Source organism: Melanostigma gelatinosum, assembly GCF_949748355.1.
Source record: "Melanostigma gelatinosum genome assembly, chromosome: 16".
NCBI classification, from domain to species: domain Eukaryota; kingdom Metazoa; phylum Chordata; class Actinopteri; order Perciformes; family Zoarcidae; genus Melanostigma; species Melanostigma gelatinosum.
Genome location: NC_136649.1, coordinates 17,344,153 through 17,363,013, shown reverse-complemented (window position 1 = coordinate 17,363,013; position 18,861 = coordinate 17,344,153). Strand labels below are relative to the sequence as shown.

The following is an 18,861-nucleotide window of genomic DNA, read 5'->3' as shown; positions in this document are numbered from 1 at the left end:
CCATGAATTAATTGCTGGCCTTCTCTCTCCCGACTGGTTCTGTCTTGCCCTGCAGCCCCTGTAGACCGGTCTCCCAGTCAGATGTGGAGGAGCTAATAGGCAGGTTTTCACATGAATGAAAGGCTCAGCTGTCTTTAAACAAGATAGTCTGGCCTTCTTTTGCTGGTCTGGCACTTCAATTAAATTCACAGGTTGTTGAGCAACGACATAATACACTGAGGATGTTAATTTGCTGCAGTTCAAACACAAATCCCCCTCGAGTGTTGGTAGTATTAAATGTTTCTGCTGTTCTTTCCTCACATCGCTCTGTATTTGTTCCACTCTCTTGCAGCTCAGATATGTATTCCAGTCTAAAACTCAAAGAACCTGAGGCGACTGCTAAAAACCTCGAGGAGTCAGTACCCCACAGCTTAACTTTTGCAATGCTGACATGAACCTGAACAATGCACCCAAATACATTCGTGCATACTAAAAGAGTATGCAGGATTACTAAAAGATGCTTTGAGTGTGTGATTCCATTGAGTTCCCAAAACCACTGCAAACTAAGCAGTGCACACAAATCCTGTCATGGGGAAGGAGAATATTTTAGATATTTTGTAACGATAAGAACGTCAATGTCTGCAACAAAAATCAGGTATTGTGTTGGCAGAGTTGGCACATCTCATGAGATAGATAGCTTTATTTTATTAATATTATATATAAAACAGTCCAATAAAAGACTATCTAGTGAGAAGATTGTAAAAAAAAATAAAAAATGCACTTAGTTACAGTTGGTGACAATGCTGTCTGCCTTTTGCTTCTTACCTTTACACATATTTCGGTGCTTTGTGCAGAGTGTCAGTGAGATGCTCTTAGGTCCCATCATCACTGAGTAGCTGCCTCGTCTCTAAAGAGCAGGTCTGTCTCCCCCAATTAGGATCCTCCGGAGTTCAGTACAGTTACTTAGCGCAATGGCATGATTCAGCATCGTTGTCGCCGCGATTAAAGAAATAAACTGGGACAGACGTCTCATTTAAGTGGCGATGTTATGAATGTTTCACACAGAGGAGGTGCGAAGCCGCTACAGATGCTGTTCTCCTCACTTTACCCGCACTTCGAAACAGCCCACATGTCAATAGAACTATTCTTTTTAGATATAACTTTCGTGCATTGATGAGTTGTTGATCACAAAATTAAATATCACCATAAATACCTCAAGGGGAAGGAAAAATAATTATGCTGGAGTGGATAAAAGGTGTGTCTCGTGCTATACTGGCTTATTGACCATTGTGTCTTTCTGTGCTGCATCTCCGATCTTCATCAGAAAAAAATCAACTCTTCTGGCTGTTTATTTGCCTCATATCGACACGTAAACAGGCTGTTTCATTAGTGCAGGATTTAGCCAGTTTTGTACTACAGGACTTGGCAGAAGACAGCCCGTAGCCTAACAGGAGAACCACGGTGATGCACTGCAGGCTAAGTCATTAGTGATGGCATTTAGCAAGCTCTTCAGCTCACAGAAATGTAAATGACAAAATGTAAATGGCCTCTTGTTGCTTACTCAACATGGACAGACCATACACATTTAAGCTGGTAGGATAGCAAACATAACTGAAGTTTCAGGGTTTCCTGCAAATACTTTTGGCATGAGATTGACTCCATAGCTGTTGGACATTTTATTCTTTGGAATTCATATTTCATGTTGTTCCAGGGTCAAACCGGACAGATCTGCTGTGCACTACCTGGTTTGCCAAAACGGTTTTATCTCTCTGCATCTCAAAGGGGTCCAGTCATGCTTCCTTTCTCTTCCTCTGAATGCTATTTATAGTTGCTTTGCTCTGATTATATAATTCATAAAAAATAAGATGCAAAATTGTGCCAGCTTGGAGAGAGGTTCACCAAAGAAAGGTGGGAAGTGGAGGGGATGAGAGAGAACAAGGAGAGAGGGTTGAGGGAGGACAAAGATCAGACCTGTCACATCTCACGCACCTCATATTTCACAGATACACCGCCAAAGCTTTGTCAAGTCCTTGGAGACAGCGTGTTTCGAATGCAGATGAGGTGTCACGAGTCAGACGGAAAGATTTTAGCCTGAAAACTTGGGAGGACAAGGACGGAGAAAGCGAGGTAGGTTGAGGTGTAGAGTGAAAGCGGGAGAAGAAAGCCTTGTTTGTCTTGAGCTGCTTGGACTCGGCAGGTTGAGGCATGGCCGGCCTGCGAAGCCTCATCCAGCCTGCTGTCTGAATGCAAGCCAGGATTAGAAATTCTGGAGAGCAGTTGGCAAAACAGGCAGTCTGATTATAATGGGAGGGAGCTCCGTCGCAGCATGAAAGATATAGGCCAGGACAGGGCAAGAGGAAGAATTTCCCAGTGAATCACTCAGGCCTGCCTGGAACGTGACTGGCGGCCGCTGAAAGGATGGGCGGAGAAGGGGGAGGGAGTGACAGCTTCATACAGCAGGCTGTTGCTCAGCTGTAGAGTGGGAATGCTTGTGGGTGGGGAAGGCACGAGTGGAGGGGAGAGGAGCGGTGAGATTATGTAACAGTGTTACAAATCTATGCCTGGCGATGTGAGGAAACCCCAGATGAATTAGAGAAGGTGAAATGGGCAGAGGGCAGTTCAAGGGATGCTGAAAAGAATGAAAAGAAAGTGGGTAAAAAAGGAAATTCACAGATTCGCCAACGCTGCTTTTTTATACTCAATGAACACCCTAGGCGTGCATGAAGCCAGGCTATGTGTATTTGAGCATGACTGAGTTAATTGGAACATGTCACCTCGTCAAGCTGCCCCTCTGCTTCCACATTCAGACCCATCACAGACTTAATGTGTTCATCTCATCCCAGTGGTTTCCGCTGGGAGGTGAATCCCTCGTTTGCTCCCTGCACACACCAGCACGCAAAGTGACAATGCTAACCAGATGTTTTCGCTCCCTCCTCTCTCTCTCTCTCTCTCTCTCTCTGTACAGTTTAGCGCTGCATCCGGAGCGTGTGTTGGTGGCTACAGGACAGGTGGGCAAGGAGCCTTACATCTGTGTGTGGGACTCCTACACCGTGCAGACTGTGTCCATCCTCAAGGATGTGCACACACATGGCGTCGCCTGCCTGGCATTCGACCTGGAGGGACAGGTACAGTTGGACCACGACAATGTTCAAATTATAAGACGCCACCACAGAATATCCCAGGAAATTGACTGTTCCCTAGCATTGTTTGAATTGCTGCAAGGCAATTGGTTTCTGTTTTGTAGAAAAGAGCACAGACAGCACTGAAAGTGTCATCAGACATTTTCAGTTTAAGCAGCACAACTATCAAAACCCCACTCAAGAGCTGCACTCTGGCTTTTGCAGCTCGCCCGCGGGGCTGAGTTTCTGTACGACACATCTGTGATTACTCCAGCAGTATTGGCTGGACAGCTGCACCCAGACATGCTCTACTTGGTAGATTTTAGTCAGCTACAATGCTTGGTACTTTGCATGATAGAGTTTGACAGGACCTGGTTGTGTAAAGGTGAGAAAAGCTTTAGGACACCGGAAGACTTTAAGTACTCATGTAAAAAAACACAGTTAGCAACTGACATCCGGATAGCAGGAACATGCAACATGTGCACTAGATTTTTATCTTTGGAAGTCTCTCTATGGTAGGAGCTCCCAGAGTTACACCTCCTGTATTTTGCAGTAAGAGACAAGGAGATGACCCCGTGCTATTTCCCTGCTCGGCTAGAGAGCTGGGGATTTAGATGGAATGTGACAATGTTTAAAGCCAGAGTCGGCTCTATCGCTCCTCAGTTCAGCAGCTCTATTTACTCTCCATCTCTCTCCTCCCTGGATTAGAGGAAGTCAGAGCTGAACTCAGGACAATCCAGAGGAATGCCTTGTGCCATTACCCTGTCCATCTATTAAAGCAATATCAAAATATACACGTTTGAGACATCTCTTCTAGGTGTTTCAGCGTGAGCTGCAGTTGTGATGACTAGTAGGAAGAGTATAACTCATGGCCTTTGTTGTACTTTATTCTTGTTGTTCTGAGTATTTAAACCAGTCTACATGCCACATTATGCTGTGTTTAAGGACGTCTTGATCAAAAAGCAGGTAAAATGTCTATCACTTTAAACATTTTAGTTTAGCATGTTAGCATACTGAAAATTGCTAAAAAAAAATAGCTAATCAACACAAATACAGCTGAGGCTGATGGGAATGTTATTAGTTTTGCAGGTATTTGTTCATAACACAAAGTAATGGGTAACATTGTTATTGTTATTAAAAGTCATCCTGGAGTAACATGGATGTGTGCATCAACTTTTGTGCCAGTTTTTTTAACAGCTGTTTAGACATTTACCAAAAAACAAAAATGCCATCGCCAAAGTCATTAGGGCTCCTCATCTGGGGAGCATGAATGCATGTACAACATTTCAAAAGGTGTTGAGATATTTCCTCGGCTGGCCGTCATTCCTCGAGCTGAAAAAAGATGACTTCAGTTTCCAAATGATGGATGTAAAACCTATAGTCCACATGGTTTCACTGGGTTTCATCACACTCTTTGCTCATCATTAAAATACAGACTTCTCTTGGTCCAAGTTGTAATGGTGCAAATGCCTCAGCAGAGTCTTCTCGCCACTGATAAGATGACATCTTTTATCATGTAAAGCAAGCTTCAGAGTGGAGAAGGATTTCCATAAGAGCTGCTCTCCACTTTTCTGCTCCGCTGCTGCTGCTGCTGCTGCTGCTGCTGCTGCTGCTGCTGCTGCCTACTCACTCAGTCAGCTATAGGAGGCTCCTCCAGCAAAAGCACTCAAATGTGCTCACTGGAAGTGCCAGGGGCTGGACAACTGTTCTCTGTAGCCATTATTAGCCCTATCATTGTGGTCTGCCATGTCACAGTGGACCTATTTTAGTTTGTTTGGCAGGAGAGGAGAGTCAGTTCATTCTGATGTCTTTTCCTTTGCTCTCTTTGCAGTGTCTGGTGTCCGTGGGTTTGGACTCTAAAAACACAATCTGCGTGTGGGACTGGAGGAAAGGGAAGGTTTTGGCAGCCGCTCCCGGTCATACAGACAGGGTAAACACTTTCTTCCTCCCCTGTCTCCGTCACAAGCTCAGTATCGACCGCCTCAATTAGCTATAGCTGCAGGATGGAATGCCTGCCCAAAGGGGACGTAAACAAGTTAGGCCTGATTGATTGTGAGCTTTCCAGAGCCCGTCTGAGAGGGTGCACGGCTAATGAAAAGGAATTAAAAAAAGATGAAATACAGGCAGCTGTTGTTTTCTCATTCAGCCCACACATATTACAACGCAGCCTGTGCAAACACGCACACACACTTTCTTTTAATTTCCTCTGTTTTTGTTGTCAGGTTTAAATTTGAATAGAATTTAACTAAATGAACATCACATTAAAGAGTTACACAAAGGATCATTATGTTGCGTAATAATATGCATAATATGATGTTGTGGTGTTTGTCTAACAATATTTAATGCACTGTACATTTTTTTTGCCCCACAGATATTTGACATATCATGGGATTTGTACCAGCCGAGCAAGCTTGTAAGCTGTGGTGTCAAACATATCAAGGTACAGACACTTCCGGGTCATTCCACTCAGATGCAGATTACAGCCGGCTCTTGAGAGCTGGAGTTCTTGTGCCTCATTTGCATAATATTTCAAAACTGATTTTTCGAGGGTCTGATGAATCCGGTGGCACCGTGCCCCCTTCTTCCCTGCCTTCTCAGCTTTATCGCCATGACCATATCAAAGCCTTAAAATAGATGTATGCAAATTCACTTTATGGTTATAAGGCACTTAACGTAAGTAGGACAGACTCACAATCTCTTCCCTCAAATGTGGAGTGATCTGCACTGCAGAGAAGAAAAATGTTTTATTTTTGTGGGGAACCATGAGACTGCTACTCAGCTACCCTTCTCTCATTCAGCTTTTTTTAAACACTCTAACCGTACAAACTGTTGCTGTGCTTGCTTCCCTTCTCAGGCCTGTCTCTATCACTTTATTCACAGAAGAGTGGTGGTCATACATCTTCAATGAGTTCATGCAGGGCGTCTTCGCCAAGGCTTCCCTTGGGATGTAGTAGTGTTTCTTGAGCAGCATGGCCATCAGGAAACAACCAGGAGTCCAGAGCCACAGAGGAGAATTATTTACCAAACATTAGGAAGATAGTGAATCACGCTCGGATAGGAAATGTGACCACTAGCCCACTTGATGCAGTTGGGAGGTTTAGCCTACTGTACGTAGTTCTCTGTGGTGTGGCATGTCGCCGATGACGCCCTCATCTCAATCCAGCTTGACTTGCCTCCTCTCGTAGTAATTCCACCCTAAACTCTTCATCCACCGCCGTGGCCGGCCGCTGCACCCAACCCCCCCCAGTTCACGTTGAATCCTCCAGTATTGCCCCTCTCCCCCCCTTCTGGTTTCCTGATACCAAGGCAATCCAGCAATTGTCCCACATAATTCCCCAGCCTTCACCCTGCGGACCATGTGACATCTGCTCGCCGGCCCTGTGCTCGCTCAGTGATTATAGCACTCAGAGCACCCAGGAGATTTAGTCCCAGTAATCCACTCACTAGCAGGCTGAGGAATCCACAAACTCTTGTGACGGGGACCACGGTTGCTGCTCCTCCTTACGCAGCTCCTCCTCCCCAATTATAGAGTCTTTTGTGTTTTGATTCATTCAGGACAAATCAGACCTCTTCAGCCCACACACACAGAAACAACACGCCTACCAATCATCTGCCCTCTGTCTGACTAGTTGCTGATTAAAAGCTGTTTATTAAAGGACCGTCCCGCCAGTATTGCATGATGCAGCTCTGTGGCTTCCAACGTTTTTTGGCTTTTGACCCCTTAAAACGAAGCATTATCTCGTCATCATCAGCTGCGTTCCTTACTTTTTTTCTCGAGGCAAAATCATTCAGTGACTCAAAAAGGGAAAACATTCGGGAGGTGTTACAAAATAAACTGAATTTTGTATAGTTTCCTATCCTCTTAATTGTCTTGAGACCCTTCAGAATTATCTGGCGACCCCTTACATTGTATCAAACAACTTGAATACCAGGATGTGTCAAACTCTGACACAAGATGTTTTAATATTTTCTTTATAATGTGAACGATCCCTTGTGGAAAAAAGAAGACATCAACTCAGCATACATTGTTGTCAAAGTCATGTTGTCATTATGAAGTCATGCAGTGCTTCGACTAATGTAAACCTGATGTTGCCACAGATGTGAGCTTTGATTTTGGCACCACATGGATGAATGACAGCAGCTTTGAGAAAATCAGCTTCCAGCAACACTGACACCCAGCCTTCTTGTTTTCCTGACAGTGAGCTGCCAAAAACAATTGACCTCTGTTAGCGTAGCATTTAGCGCTCTGACACCATTCAGGGCAGGGTCACTGTAGTCTGGCATTGTGATAATGATATTATGAGTGAGATCAGAGAGGGATGATGCAGTAGCTGATGACTTACAACCCTCTCTGCATTAATTGCATTTCAAGGATTAAACTTGTAGTGATGGTGGAGGTAACTGAGCTCATGAAATATCACTAATCCTGGGTTAAGAGGAGCAGCTTCCACCAGAAGGTTCTCTGGAGGATGTTTGAGAAATAAAAAGTGTTACTCAGAGAAAGCAATGTTGTTAGGTCTTGATTCCAATACAACACAATCTCATTTTTGTAGCACATTTTCCACCTTTCTGGGCTTTCTTCCCCTGCTCGTGGCCTCGCTGTAAACCCCCTCAGCATCTCGCCTCCTCTTAGTAGTTCAGCAGCGAAGGGATTAGCTGCCGCCCGTGTCTTGCTGCCTTATCAATTGCGGCCAGGGAGGGCTGTGCAGTCACGCCGCATCCATCCCCGCATGCCTTCGCAACAGGCTGGGCCACGATGCCCTCCCCCCCCCGACCCCATCTCAGCCAAAACCCTTCCACATACGCAGCACTTGACACACTTCAACCGGCATATACACCACCCCAGATTACTCACACACACCTATGATCTTTACTGCTTCGACCCCCTCACATAGCTCGCGCATGCACATGCAAATACTCAGTTCGGGATTAGTAAAGACCTGTGTTGATGAGGTGCGTACAAAGCTTCAGATGTTTGATTGCAGCGCTGTATCTGAGGCGGTGATGCCCGTCTGTGATAATCGATCCCTCCTGTTAGCACGCGGCAGCCCTATCATTCAGGAGGATAGTTGATAGTGAGGGTGTGACAGGCTGAGAGATTGTGTAACTGTCTCGCAGAATTATCCTGGTTCGAGGTTATTTTAGTTTTACACTTTTTGTTTCTTGCAATGAACCAGATGGCAGGTATTGTGCATGGAAAATTTTCAATAGCTGCTGCTTGACGGTGGTGAATTTGTCTCGGTTTTCACGTGCCGACTGCCCTGTCTCAGCACGAGACGCCCTCCTCGAGCTTCCTCGCTGTGATCTCATCTCCATGCAGACAGAGCGTCTCTCTTTCACTCTTTCACTCTCTCCTCTTCCTTTTGATGGATTTAAGCCTCAGCCGAGGCCGTGTCAGTGCATCCCAATGACCTTGTTCATAAATAATGAGTCATGCGTGTGTCTGTGCATGCTGATCAGGTGCTTACGTACAACACTGACCCCCAGCAAGACTCCCCAGTATCACATGAAGAGGAGGGGAAGCATTCAAATTTGACTTTGCTTTCCTTCAAGGTCTCTGTGGATGTGCGTGGGATTTTAATGAAGTTGCTCTGTGTGTGCGGCTGTCGAACAATAATTTACTTGTTTTATTCTTTTGTATCCAAGTGTTCCATAATTGTCCATTTGGATTTTTCATGACAGGATTACAGAGGGGATTATTAGCCACCATACTCTCTCACTCTTTCTGTTTGTGTTTGCAGTTTTGGAGCTTATGTGGTAATGCTCTCACACCCAAACGTGGTGTTTTTGGCAAAACGGGGGATCTCCAAACCATCCTCTGCCTCGCCTGCTCCAAGGACGAGGTCACATATTCAGGTGCCTTGAATGGCGACATCTACGTGTGGAAAGGGATCACTCTGATGAGGACGGTGCAAGCAGCTCACGGGGTGAGTTGTTTGTGTGCTTTGTGGCTCAGGCTGATTCTGCAACCCTGCTGCACCATACACAAAAGACTCACAGTAAATCTGGTAAACTTAACCACGGTCAAAGCCATGCACACTGGCTTCATTTGATTCTGCTCAGTAGAAAAGGATCAGCCTTTTGCTCCACAGGATTAAATGATATCTATGGGATGAGCTGGGTGAGGGGATGGGTGGATGGGGGAGGGGATTATAACTATAGTACATGTTCATTGCTGCTTTTTGTACCACCAAAATGTCTCACTGAGGGTTTAACAATGTGCCTCTCTGCTTATATAGAGAGTTTTAGCCAAAGGAGGTCATCAGTAGAGCTTTTCAGTAAAATGAAATAAAGATAGGACACCTACCGTTACCTAGTTGTGGAATATCTTGAGGCCACAGCAGCAGGTTTTGTAATTGTGAAAGCCTTGTTAATTAAACAAATGCCTGGCTGAGCAGCAGCACTATGCGGCCTGTAGCAGGGGCTGCTTCTGTCATTGCTTATTTACTGTGCACATCCTCACTGACAGCCTGTCATTTCCTCCAGTCAGGGATTTTCAGCATGAATGTCTGTGAAGAGGGCTTTGCCACCGGAGGCCGAGATGGCTGCGTCCGGCTGTGGGATCTCAACTTCAAACCAATTACTGTCATTGATCTCAGGGAAACAGACCAAGGGTATAAAGGTGATGTCAAGCTGCCTCACTTTTCCTTTAATCTCAGTACAGAAAGGTTGCAGGCCAAGCTGTGGTCTCCTGAGGCACTGGAAGAATTATGTAACTCAACAAAAAAAAACTCCCTTTATGCAATTTATCTTTACTAACATTCCCTTCTTGTTTTCTATTTTCTCCGTCTCTTATATTTATAAAATAGCAGAGGTGGGTAATATGATTGCAGACAGAGTTAATAAGCATGTCGGAACAGATGTCATGTATAGGGCACATGCTTCTTCATCCTCTTCCGGCAGTATAACCCGGACTCAGTTGGCAGATTGGCTTGACAACATGTGCTGTCATTGTATTTTCCTGTTAATTCTCCGTCCTAGGTAGTCTGCAGATGGCTATTTACACCTTCTGTCTTTATTATCCCTGTCGTGTTATCTTATAATTAGTGTGTCAGCATTTGCAAACTTTTATGTTAACATGCTTTGTCCATTTTTTTCCTGATTTTTAAGTGCATGTGTGTGTTTTTGACAGGGCTGTCCGTGCGCAGCGTGTGCTGGCGGGGAGATCACATCCTGGTGGGCACGCAAGACAGTGAGATCTTCGAGGTGGTGGTCCACGACCGCACCAAGCCCTTCCTCATCATGCAGGGTCACTGTGAGGGTGAGCTGTGGGCTCTAGCTGTCCACCCCACCAAGCCTCTGGCCATGACAGGAAGTGATGATCGATCAGTCAGGTGAAGCTGCTGTCACATTACAATGGTTTTCAAATAACTTAATCCTTTTAATTTTGTGAATTTCTGTTAATTCAGTATCTAAAGTAACATAATAACCTCATCACAATTTGAGGAACGTTCACTTGTTTTAAAATCTAAAAGACAGTCCCACTTTCCTTGACTTCTGATGAACTATTCCTGGCCCAAGAGTGTGGCACCAATTCGTTTTCATTTCCTTTTTTTAATGTCTTTGTTGACTGAAATCTACAACAATGAAGCAGATGTAACTGTCAGTATGCAGTAAAAAACCAAATACATCACAGGACAGAGACCGCACGCATCACTGCCATGGTTGTTTGACTATGTAATCCCATCACTGCCCTGCCTCTTCATTTGTCCTACTTCTGTGTGTCTAAAGGATATGGAGCCTTATAGATCATGCACTGATAGCTCGCTGTAACATGGAGGAGCCAATCCGCTGTGCAGCCGTGAGCACTGATGGCATTCACCTTGCGCTGGGAATGAAGGATGGCTCCTTCACCGTTCTCAGAGTCAGGTGGGTAAAAATTCAAAGGCCAATTTTGATCCTCTGAGATGATTACTATGATGAAGAGCTTCATCATTTTGTTTCTTCATTCATACTGCATGTCTCTGCTCCCCTCCAGAGACATGACAGAGGTGGTCCACATCAAGGATAGGAAGGAAGCCATCCATGAGTTGAAGTATTCCGCCGATGGGGCCCACTTGGCTGTTGGCTCTAATGATAATTCAGTGGACATCTATGGTGTGGTGCAGAGGTACAAGAAAGTGGGCGAGTGCATCGGCTCCAACAGCTTCATCACACACATGGACTGGTCCACGGACAGCAAGTACCTGCAGATCAATGACGGCAGTGGCAGGAGGCTCTTCTACAGGATGCCAAGTAAATTAAAACTGTTTGAATCATGTTCCATGTCAAATACTGGCAACTGAAAAGCCCCAAAAAGTTGCTTTGATGTGATACAGTCACAGAGCTTCTTTGTGAGATCAAGTGTTTCTGTCTCCTGTTGAGGTGGGAAGGAGGTGACCAACAGGGAAGAGCTGAAGCTGGTACAGTGGGCGTCATGGACGTGTGTGTTGGGCGCAGAGGTTAATGGAATATGGCCCAAGTACTCAGACATCAATGACATTAACTCTGTGGACGCCAACTTCAACAATCAAGTCTTAGTAACAGCTGACGACTACGGATTAGTTAAACTTTTACGATATCCATGTGTAAAAAAAGGTAAAGAAGAGTTTTTAGGAAAAGTTAAGTTCTGATATTATTATCTACTGTGTGACTGATGTGTGTTCCCTTTGATTTTAGGTGCAAAATTTAAAAAGTATTTAGGTCATTCAGCCCACATAACCAACGCCAGATGGTCACATGACTACCAGTGGGTGATAACTATTGGTGGTGCTGATCACTCAGTGTTCCAGTGGAAGTTTGTTCCTGAAAGAAAGTCTAAAGAGGCTGTGCATATAGCGCCGCAAGGTAAGATGATACCCTTGTTTTTATATTTGAACAAAAAGAGGATTTACATTTTACCTTCTGATCAATCCAATTTGGAATATTACAGTTTTACATTTGAATGTAGCTTTGTATGGAGACCGTGACTTGCATTACTGCTATTACTCATTTCACAAACTCAGCGCTCCTGCCAACAAAACACTATCAAATTAGGCTGAGTGGCAAACACTGATGGAATGTTTGACGTCTACTTTAACTTCACTGGGACTTTAGAAAATATGCCTACCAACAGTGCTGTAGCTCACTTATTGACATACGCAAACAGAAATATGAAAATGACAAGTTTAGCTGTTTCCTCTTACTTCCAGTCTTTATAGACTAAGCTATATAGGCTAGGCTAAACATCTCTCAGATTGAGCTCCATACTTAAAGGAATAGTTCGACATATTGGGAAATATAGTCATTTTCTCGCCAAAAGTTAGATGAGAAGACTGATGTCACTCTTGTGTCTGTATGTAAAAAATGAAGCTCTTACGCAGCTGGTTATCTTCGCTTAGCACACAGACTGGAAATAGGGGTAAACAACTAGCCTGGCTCTGTCCAATGGAATCAAAATCATCCTTCCAGCACCTTTAAGTTCACTAATGAGTGTTAATCTTTATATCTTGTATGTTTATTCCAGTTCCTCCCATAAAATAGTTCCCATTCTTTATGCTAAGCTAACCAGCTGTAGTGGGATCAATCTTCTCATGCAACTCTCTAAAATGTCGAACTATTCCTTTTCTATTTCCCCCCCTCCTTGTTTCTTAGTTACATTTTAGGGGTTGTATGAATGGCTGGCTGTTACATAATGTACTATGCTGCTAAACCACCAGAGAGCAATGAACTAGATTGTTCCCTTCCTGTACTTTCTTGCTCATGAACTACCAGTTCTATAAAGCTCTGCAATGGAATGGCCATTAAATGAATGAAGACTAATTCAATAAAAGTGAATGAAGCTCGGAAAGTATAATTGCATTGTCATTCCCAAGTCTTTTTTTTCAGACAGAGCGCAGCTGTGCTTTCTGAAATTAAAGCACATATTAACTGCCTTTCCTTTTAATTTTCCTAATGGATCTTGTGAGTAGCCACCCTTAGCTGCCAGTTCTGCTTATTGCCTTGTCTTGGCACGGCTTTATGCTGCATCAGCATTTTTACATATTTGTCTTGAGCGATGTCACTGTGAAGCACGACTGCCTGATGAATAGCAGATGTCACAGGATTATTACATGATTGACCCTCACTTCCACTGAAACAGGACGCAGGTAGTTGTCACTCTGTGCGCAGTGGGATATTTGTCTGATTTAGAGGCATGGAGGATTTTAAAGACGAGGTGTTTCTGCCTGCAGAGACCTTGGCAGACTCCAACAGTGAAGAGTCGGACTCTGATCAGTCAGACGTACCCGAGATGGACTCAGAAATCGAGCAGGAGACACAGCTTACGTATCGACGACAGGTTTGTGATTACATCAAACATGTTCCCCTTTTGAACAGGGCTCCCCGAAAGTCATATTTGTTATTAAACACTTTTTTTATGTTCATCCAGGTTTATAAAGAAGATCTACCTCAGCTCAAAGAGCAGTGCAAAGAGAAGCATCGAGCGACGGCCATGAAGAAGAAAGAGCGAGCACCGGGGAGCGGGGTGAAGCTGCACTTCATTCATGGGTAGGTTTACTGTGTAGCATCCTAACAGGCAAACACTGGAAAGGCTGATATTGAAAGATGAATTTAAAGTAGGCAGAACATCTCCCTTTTCAATGAAGCCCTTCATATCGTCTTTTTCTCTATTTCTGTTGTTTGCAGCTACAGGGGTTATGATTGCAGAAGCAACCTGTTCTACACCCAGACCGGGGAGATCGTCTACCATGTAGCTGCCATTGGGGTTGTGTACAACAGACAGCAGAATACCCAACGTTTCTACATGGGCCATGATGATGACATCCTCTGTCTGGCTATCCACCCCCTCAAGGACTTTGTAGCAACAGGCCAAGTAGCTGCCAGCACTTCTGACATAAAATATCCAACATTTCTTTTCGTTCTTTGTTCAGATGAGCTGAGAGGGATTCTTTGCCATATCAGACCCAAAATGATCTTGTGTGAATGGGTTGAATTCAGTGGATTGTGTACATACGTTGGATGCTGTTGTTTATCCAGGTCGGCAGAGATTCTTCCATCCACATATGGGACACGGACACGTTAAAACCCATGTCTGTGTTGAGGGGTTTCCACCAGCTCGGAGTGTGTGCTCTGGACTTTTCAGGTAACTCAATGATGTTTTTCTCAGACTGCTTTTAGTTTCTTCTATCCAGACAGATTCGACATAATCTGCTTTTTATTTTTTCGCAAATTCTTCCAGACATCCTGCTTTCACAGGGGAGCAAATAACCTCTTTCAAACAGTAAAGAAACGGAAACATTCACAAGACACACACTTTACAAGCAACCCTGACAGAAAAAAGAATGTTGCTGTCTTTTAGTCTCGGCAGTCTGACGGCATCAAGGTAGAGCTGTTCATCTCACTTCCCTTAATTGGCCACTCGACAGAGCCAGCGTGGTGATCTATATGTCAGTGTCAGTGAATCACCTGCCGTAGATCAAACCCTTTGGGCTGCTTTCATGTTCCTGCGAAGAGCCAAACTTCACTGAACCAAAGCAGGAGCTGAACTCTGTATATGCTGTACTCAATGGGTTTGGTTTTCCCTCCACAGCGGATGGCAAACGGCTGGCCTCGGTGGGCCTGGACGACAATCACACCATTGTGCTGTGGGACTGGAGGAAGGGGGAGAAGCTCTCTGCCATGCGGTTAGTACAGCTAAATTACAGTGTTCACACGGCTGCAGGTAAGTCTTTCAGCACCCAGCCTTTGCTGTCCCCACATGCAAAAAGATTTGACAAACCTTCCTGTTAATTCTAAAGATTGTTTGAGTGCTTTTAGTTTGAATTTGGACATTTATGGATGAGGGTTAAATTGAAGCCACTTTGCCATGCAGAGCTGACACTATGATTGATGGTGAGGAAAGGAATTACCTTTTAGATTACGAGGTGGCTCCACTCCAACAGAGTCCAAATTGTTAGAGTAGGAGTTTGCCCCAAGGCCCCATCTGCAGATCCATAATTAAAGAGAATTAATCTTCCAAGGGCTCATCCTGGCAAATTTTGGTGCTTAATATGTCAGATTGTCGTTTGACAAGGAAACGACACAAAGCAAATTGGTTGCAAAAACAATCGAGTAATAAAAAAGATAAATGAAAAGTAGTACGCACATCCTACGAGTTTGTCGTAATGGCTGAAACAAATTGGACCATAAAGATATAAAGCACTGCATCCTTAAAACTACATCAAATATAAAGAAAGACTTCCTTCAGGAGTGTCCAAGGCAACATAATCCTGAGCTCAGATCTGACAGACTTCCTATACCGCCGGAGACAAGGATGCAAATGATCGCTGAGTGCATAGGATGTAAACGATACATGCGACCAGATATGGGCCACACTCAATGTTCATACTGTGCAATGCAGTCTGAAAGACAAACATTATTTATCACTCTAGTAGTGTGTTTGTAATGTTCGGGATTACAAAGGGAACCAAAAAAGAAGCCTAAAAATGTCGCATTTTTGGTCAATACAGCAATAGTTCTGTTGTGTTTGTAAATAGGGTTAAAGTTTTAAGACAAAAACATGGGCAACATCCAGTCGGGACATGCTGTGGTCGCGATTAGTCAATCACAAGGTAGCCACGCCCTAATGCATATCCTGCTTTGTGGTCTATTTTACTCTAAATGGACCATCATTTACGAAATGAACACCATGCTGCATTAAGGAAGACTTGAAACTTGAGACCATAAACTCGTGTTTACAATGTTTACTGAGGTAATGAATCAAGTGAGAAGTAGAATCATTTTCTCATATAGACTTTTATACAATCTGACATCTTTTTGCAACCAGAGGAGCCTGATAGCCAGTAGAGAGAATGCCGCCTGGTACAGTCTATAGACGTGTGTAAATGCCTCAAAATGTATAAATGTAATGTTTTTCCTAAGTGCATTTCTTTGTGATTTTGTAATTGATTTTCAGGGGAAGCAAGGACAAGATCTTCGTTGTCAAAATAAATCCCTACCTACCTGACAAGCTCATTACAGCTGGTGTGAAACATATGAAGTTTTGGCATAAGGCTGGTGAGACCCCTGGTATTGTTGTTGTTGAGCAGAGACTCTAACAAGCACAACTCTGGCTTAGCTGTCACACATCTTACCGTGAGTTTCCCTTTCAGGTGGTGGTCTAATTGGACGCAAGGGGAACATGGGGAAGACGGAGACAATGATGTGCGCTGTTTACGGCTGGTCGGAGGAGATGGTGTTTTCAGGCACATGCTCGGGGGACATTTGCATCTGGAGGGACATGTTCCTGATGAAGACTGTCAAGGCGCATGACGGCCCTGTTTTCAGTGTGCACGCTCTAGAGAAGGTACCACAAGGAAAAGGACTCTTTCACTGATCAGTTTTTACAGAATAAAGTCAATTATGAAAATTTGACGAGAAGTATATTTTTCTGTCTGTCTCCCTTTTTGTCTAGCCATCTCTTTTTAAATAGGGTATAGACATGTTCATCGAGTTGGCTATTATTGCAGCTTTAAATGTGCAAATATATTGTCCGTGTAGGGATTTGTGACTGGAGGAAAGGATGGTATAGTCGCTCTGTGGGACGACACTTTCGAGAGATGCCTCAAGACCTACGCTATCAAGCGAGCGGTCCTAGCTCCAGGCTCTAAAGGTAATCAAGTCATCCTGCTCTCAGTTGTCCTCTACTGTCCTTGGATCATTTGATCTAGTTCCAGAGATGAAATACGGCCATCCAATGCAAAACATTCAATGCTTTTAGCTGAGATGAAGATTGCCTCCTGGTTCAAGCTAAGGTCTCTATGATTCACTGACTCTACAGGGTTGCTCTTGGAGGACAACCCCTCCATTCGTGCCATATCTCTGGGCCATGGCCACATCCTGGTGGGGACTAAGAACGGAGAGATCTTGGAGGTGGACAAGAGTGGCCCCATCACTCTGCTGGTCCAGGTAAGATACTGATAAGAATAACCACAAAAGCCGTGACAACTCTAATGATATGCAGCACATCAGATTCTACCTGATCGCACACAGTGTATTTGTGGGAAAGCTGCCGGTAGTTGTTCTGCAATATGATGAGCTGAGAGTATCCAAAGTGACTTTTTTTCTTGGTTAGTAAAGATTTGAAAGATTGAAGATGCAAAGAAGTGTAATTTTGATTGCACTGTAATGAAGTTGCAGGAATGTTTCTTAAGTTGGAGCAATGCGCCTACAAAATGGTGCCAAAATGGGGATGTGGCTTTATCGCTGCAAAAGTACTCAAGAAATATGTGTTATGCTTTGAAAAAGTGCAGTAACAGAAGCATATCCATTCTGTGGCTAAATCAGTCTGATTATAACATTACTGTCTATTTTACACAGCAACTGAGAAGCACATGGTGGCTGTAAACGGCGATGAATTATTGCTGCTTAATGGGAGATTTGTAATTTAGTTAAGTGGTCCTGCAGCGTCTCAGAGTCTCCCCTGATAGAGGCCGACGCTATTGATTGCCCTTTTCAAATGCTTTAAATTCACAAGCGCAGGGTCAGTTGAGATAATAAAAGGTTGTCCTCAGTCAGCTGTTGTAACAGACTGACTATGTAAGTATCCTGTGGAATATTGTAGAGCATTATGTGTATGGTGAATTGAATAAGCCACTGCTACTGTTTATATATCACACAGAATGTTGTTGTTTTTCTGCCTGAGCTTTACGATAAGGAAATGCTTGAAGCAGAAGATTTAGTGATTGAAACCTTAGTGTTTGACTAAAACATTCATTAACTGTCTCACATCATCAACCTGATTATCAACATCAGGATAGCCATTGTTTCACATTACTCACTACCTTGTTCAAAGTCCATCTTTGTTTTGAACCAATCTTCTTGCCTTTTACACTTATCTTCAGGAAGTGGAAAATCAATCAACTATCAAGGAAATACTTTGTACCTTAGGAACTTTGCCATCTGTTTGCATAAGAGTCTTCATGTGTTCTACTCATTTGCTTTAGTTAACCTTGCTTTTCTCCTTTTGTGAATATTTTCAATATATATTTCTTTTTAGTCAATTGTGCGGGCCGTTTTTCTTCAACATCAGTGTCATGGGTTGGTTCAGGATTCCCGGCCTTAAGTTCATTGTCTTCAACGCACTCATCAGGGTATTCAATTTGAATGAGAAACCTCCAAGTGACAAAATATGCACCAAATAAGCCGCAACGACTCAATGCTCAAAATTATCTCTTTGTCTTTTACTCGCAACCAATTACAGTCCAATATTGTTCAAAACTTCAGGTTGCATTAAAAGAGTGAAAAAAGAAACACCCACCGGTATCAATGTCTTCTCATTCGTGTAGCTTGATCGGCAATGCCAAATGTCCCACTTTTTTTTTTCTTTCATTACCCAAGAATGAGTTGACTATCAACACAGTCGATAATTACTCTATTGTATGTGTTTGCAGGGTCACATGGAAGGCGAAGTTTGGGGCCTGGCCACTCATCCCCATCTCCCTCTCTGTGCCACCGTCAGTGATGATAAAACCCTGCGCATATGGGACCTTTCACCCAGCCACTGCATGCTGGCTGTGCGCAAGCTCAGAAAAGGTGAGTCACTGCTCAAAACACGAACAGACGAGTCTATTTTCTGACTTGGGGCTTCAACAGACACATTCTCCTCCACAGGCGGCCGCTGCTGCTGCTTCTCCCCTGATGGCAAAGCTTTGGCGGTGGGCCTGAATGATGGCAGCTTCCTCATTGTGAACGCAGACACCCTGGAGGACCTGGTGTCCTTCCACCACCGCAAGGACATCATCTCTGATATCAGATTCTCTCCAGG

General features: G+C 44.0%; 1 protein-coding gene across 4 annotated transcripts in view; it reads left to right on the top strand.

Annotated features, from left to right (window-relative positions):
• Positions 1–18,861, top strand: part of eml5 (EMAP like 5) — a gene marked incomplete at both ends in the record, with an annotated part of 29,624 nt that overhangs the window by 1,729 nt on the left and 9,034 nt on the right. For all 4 annotated transcript variants that reach the window (XM_079286603.1, XM_079286604.1, XM_079286601.1 and 1 more), the window contains 21 exons: positions 2,945–3,104; positions 4,930–5,028; positions 5,470–5,538; positions 8,840–9,025; positions 9,585–9,720; positions 10,231–10,432; positions 10,830–10,967; positions 11,077–11,333; positions 11,463–11,675; positions 11,757–11,924; positions 13,289–13,395; positions 13,486–13,604; positions 13,743–13,929; positions 14,094–14,199; positions 14,647–14,740; positions 16,012–16,112; positions 16,208–16,401; positions 16,596–16,707; positions 16,876–17,003; positions 18,488–18,629; positions 18,708–18,860. In XM_079286603.1, the coding sequence (XP_079142729.1) occupies positions 2,945–3,104; positions 4,930–5,028; positions 5,470–5,538; positions 8,840–9,025; positions 9,585–9,720; positions 10,231–10,432; positions 10,830–10,967; positions 11,077–11,333; positions 11,463–11,675; positions 11,757–11,924; positions 13,289–13,395; positions 13,486–13,604; positions 13,743–13,929; positions 14,094–14,199; positions 14,647–14,740; positions 16,012–16,112; positions 16,208–16,401; positions 16,596–16,707; positions 16,876–17,003; positions 18,488–18,629; positions 18,708–18,860 (3,071 nt within the window). The remainder of the gene's footprint in view (positions 1–2,944; positions 3,105–4,929; positions 5,029–5,469; positions 5,539–8,839; positions 9,026–9,584; positions 9,721–10,230; positions 10,433–10,829; positions 10,968–11,076; positions 11,334–11,462; positions 11,676–11,756; positions 11,925–13,288; positions 13,396–13,485; positions 13,605–13,742; positions 13,930–14,093; positions 14,200–14,646; positions 14,741–16,011; positions 16,113–16,207; positions 16,402–16,595; positions 16,708–16,875; positions 17,004–18,487; positions 18,630–18,707; position 18,861) is intronic.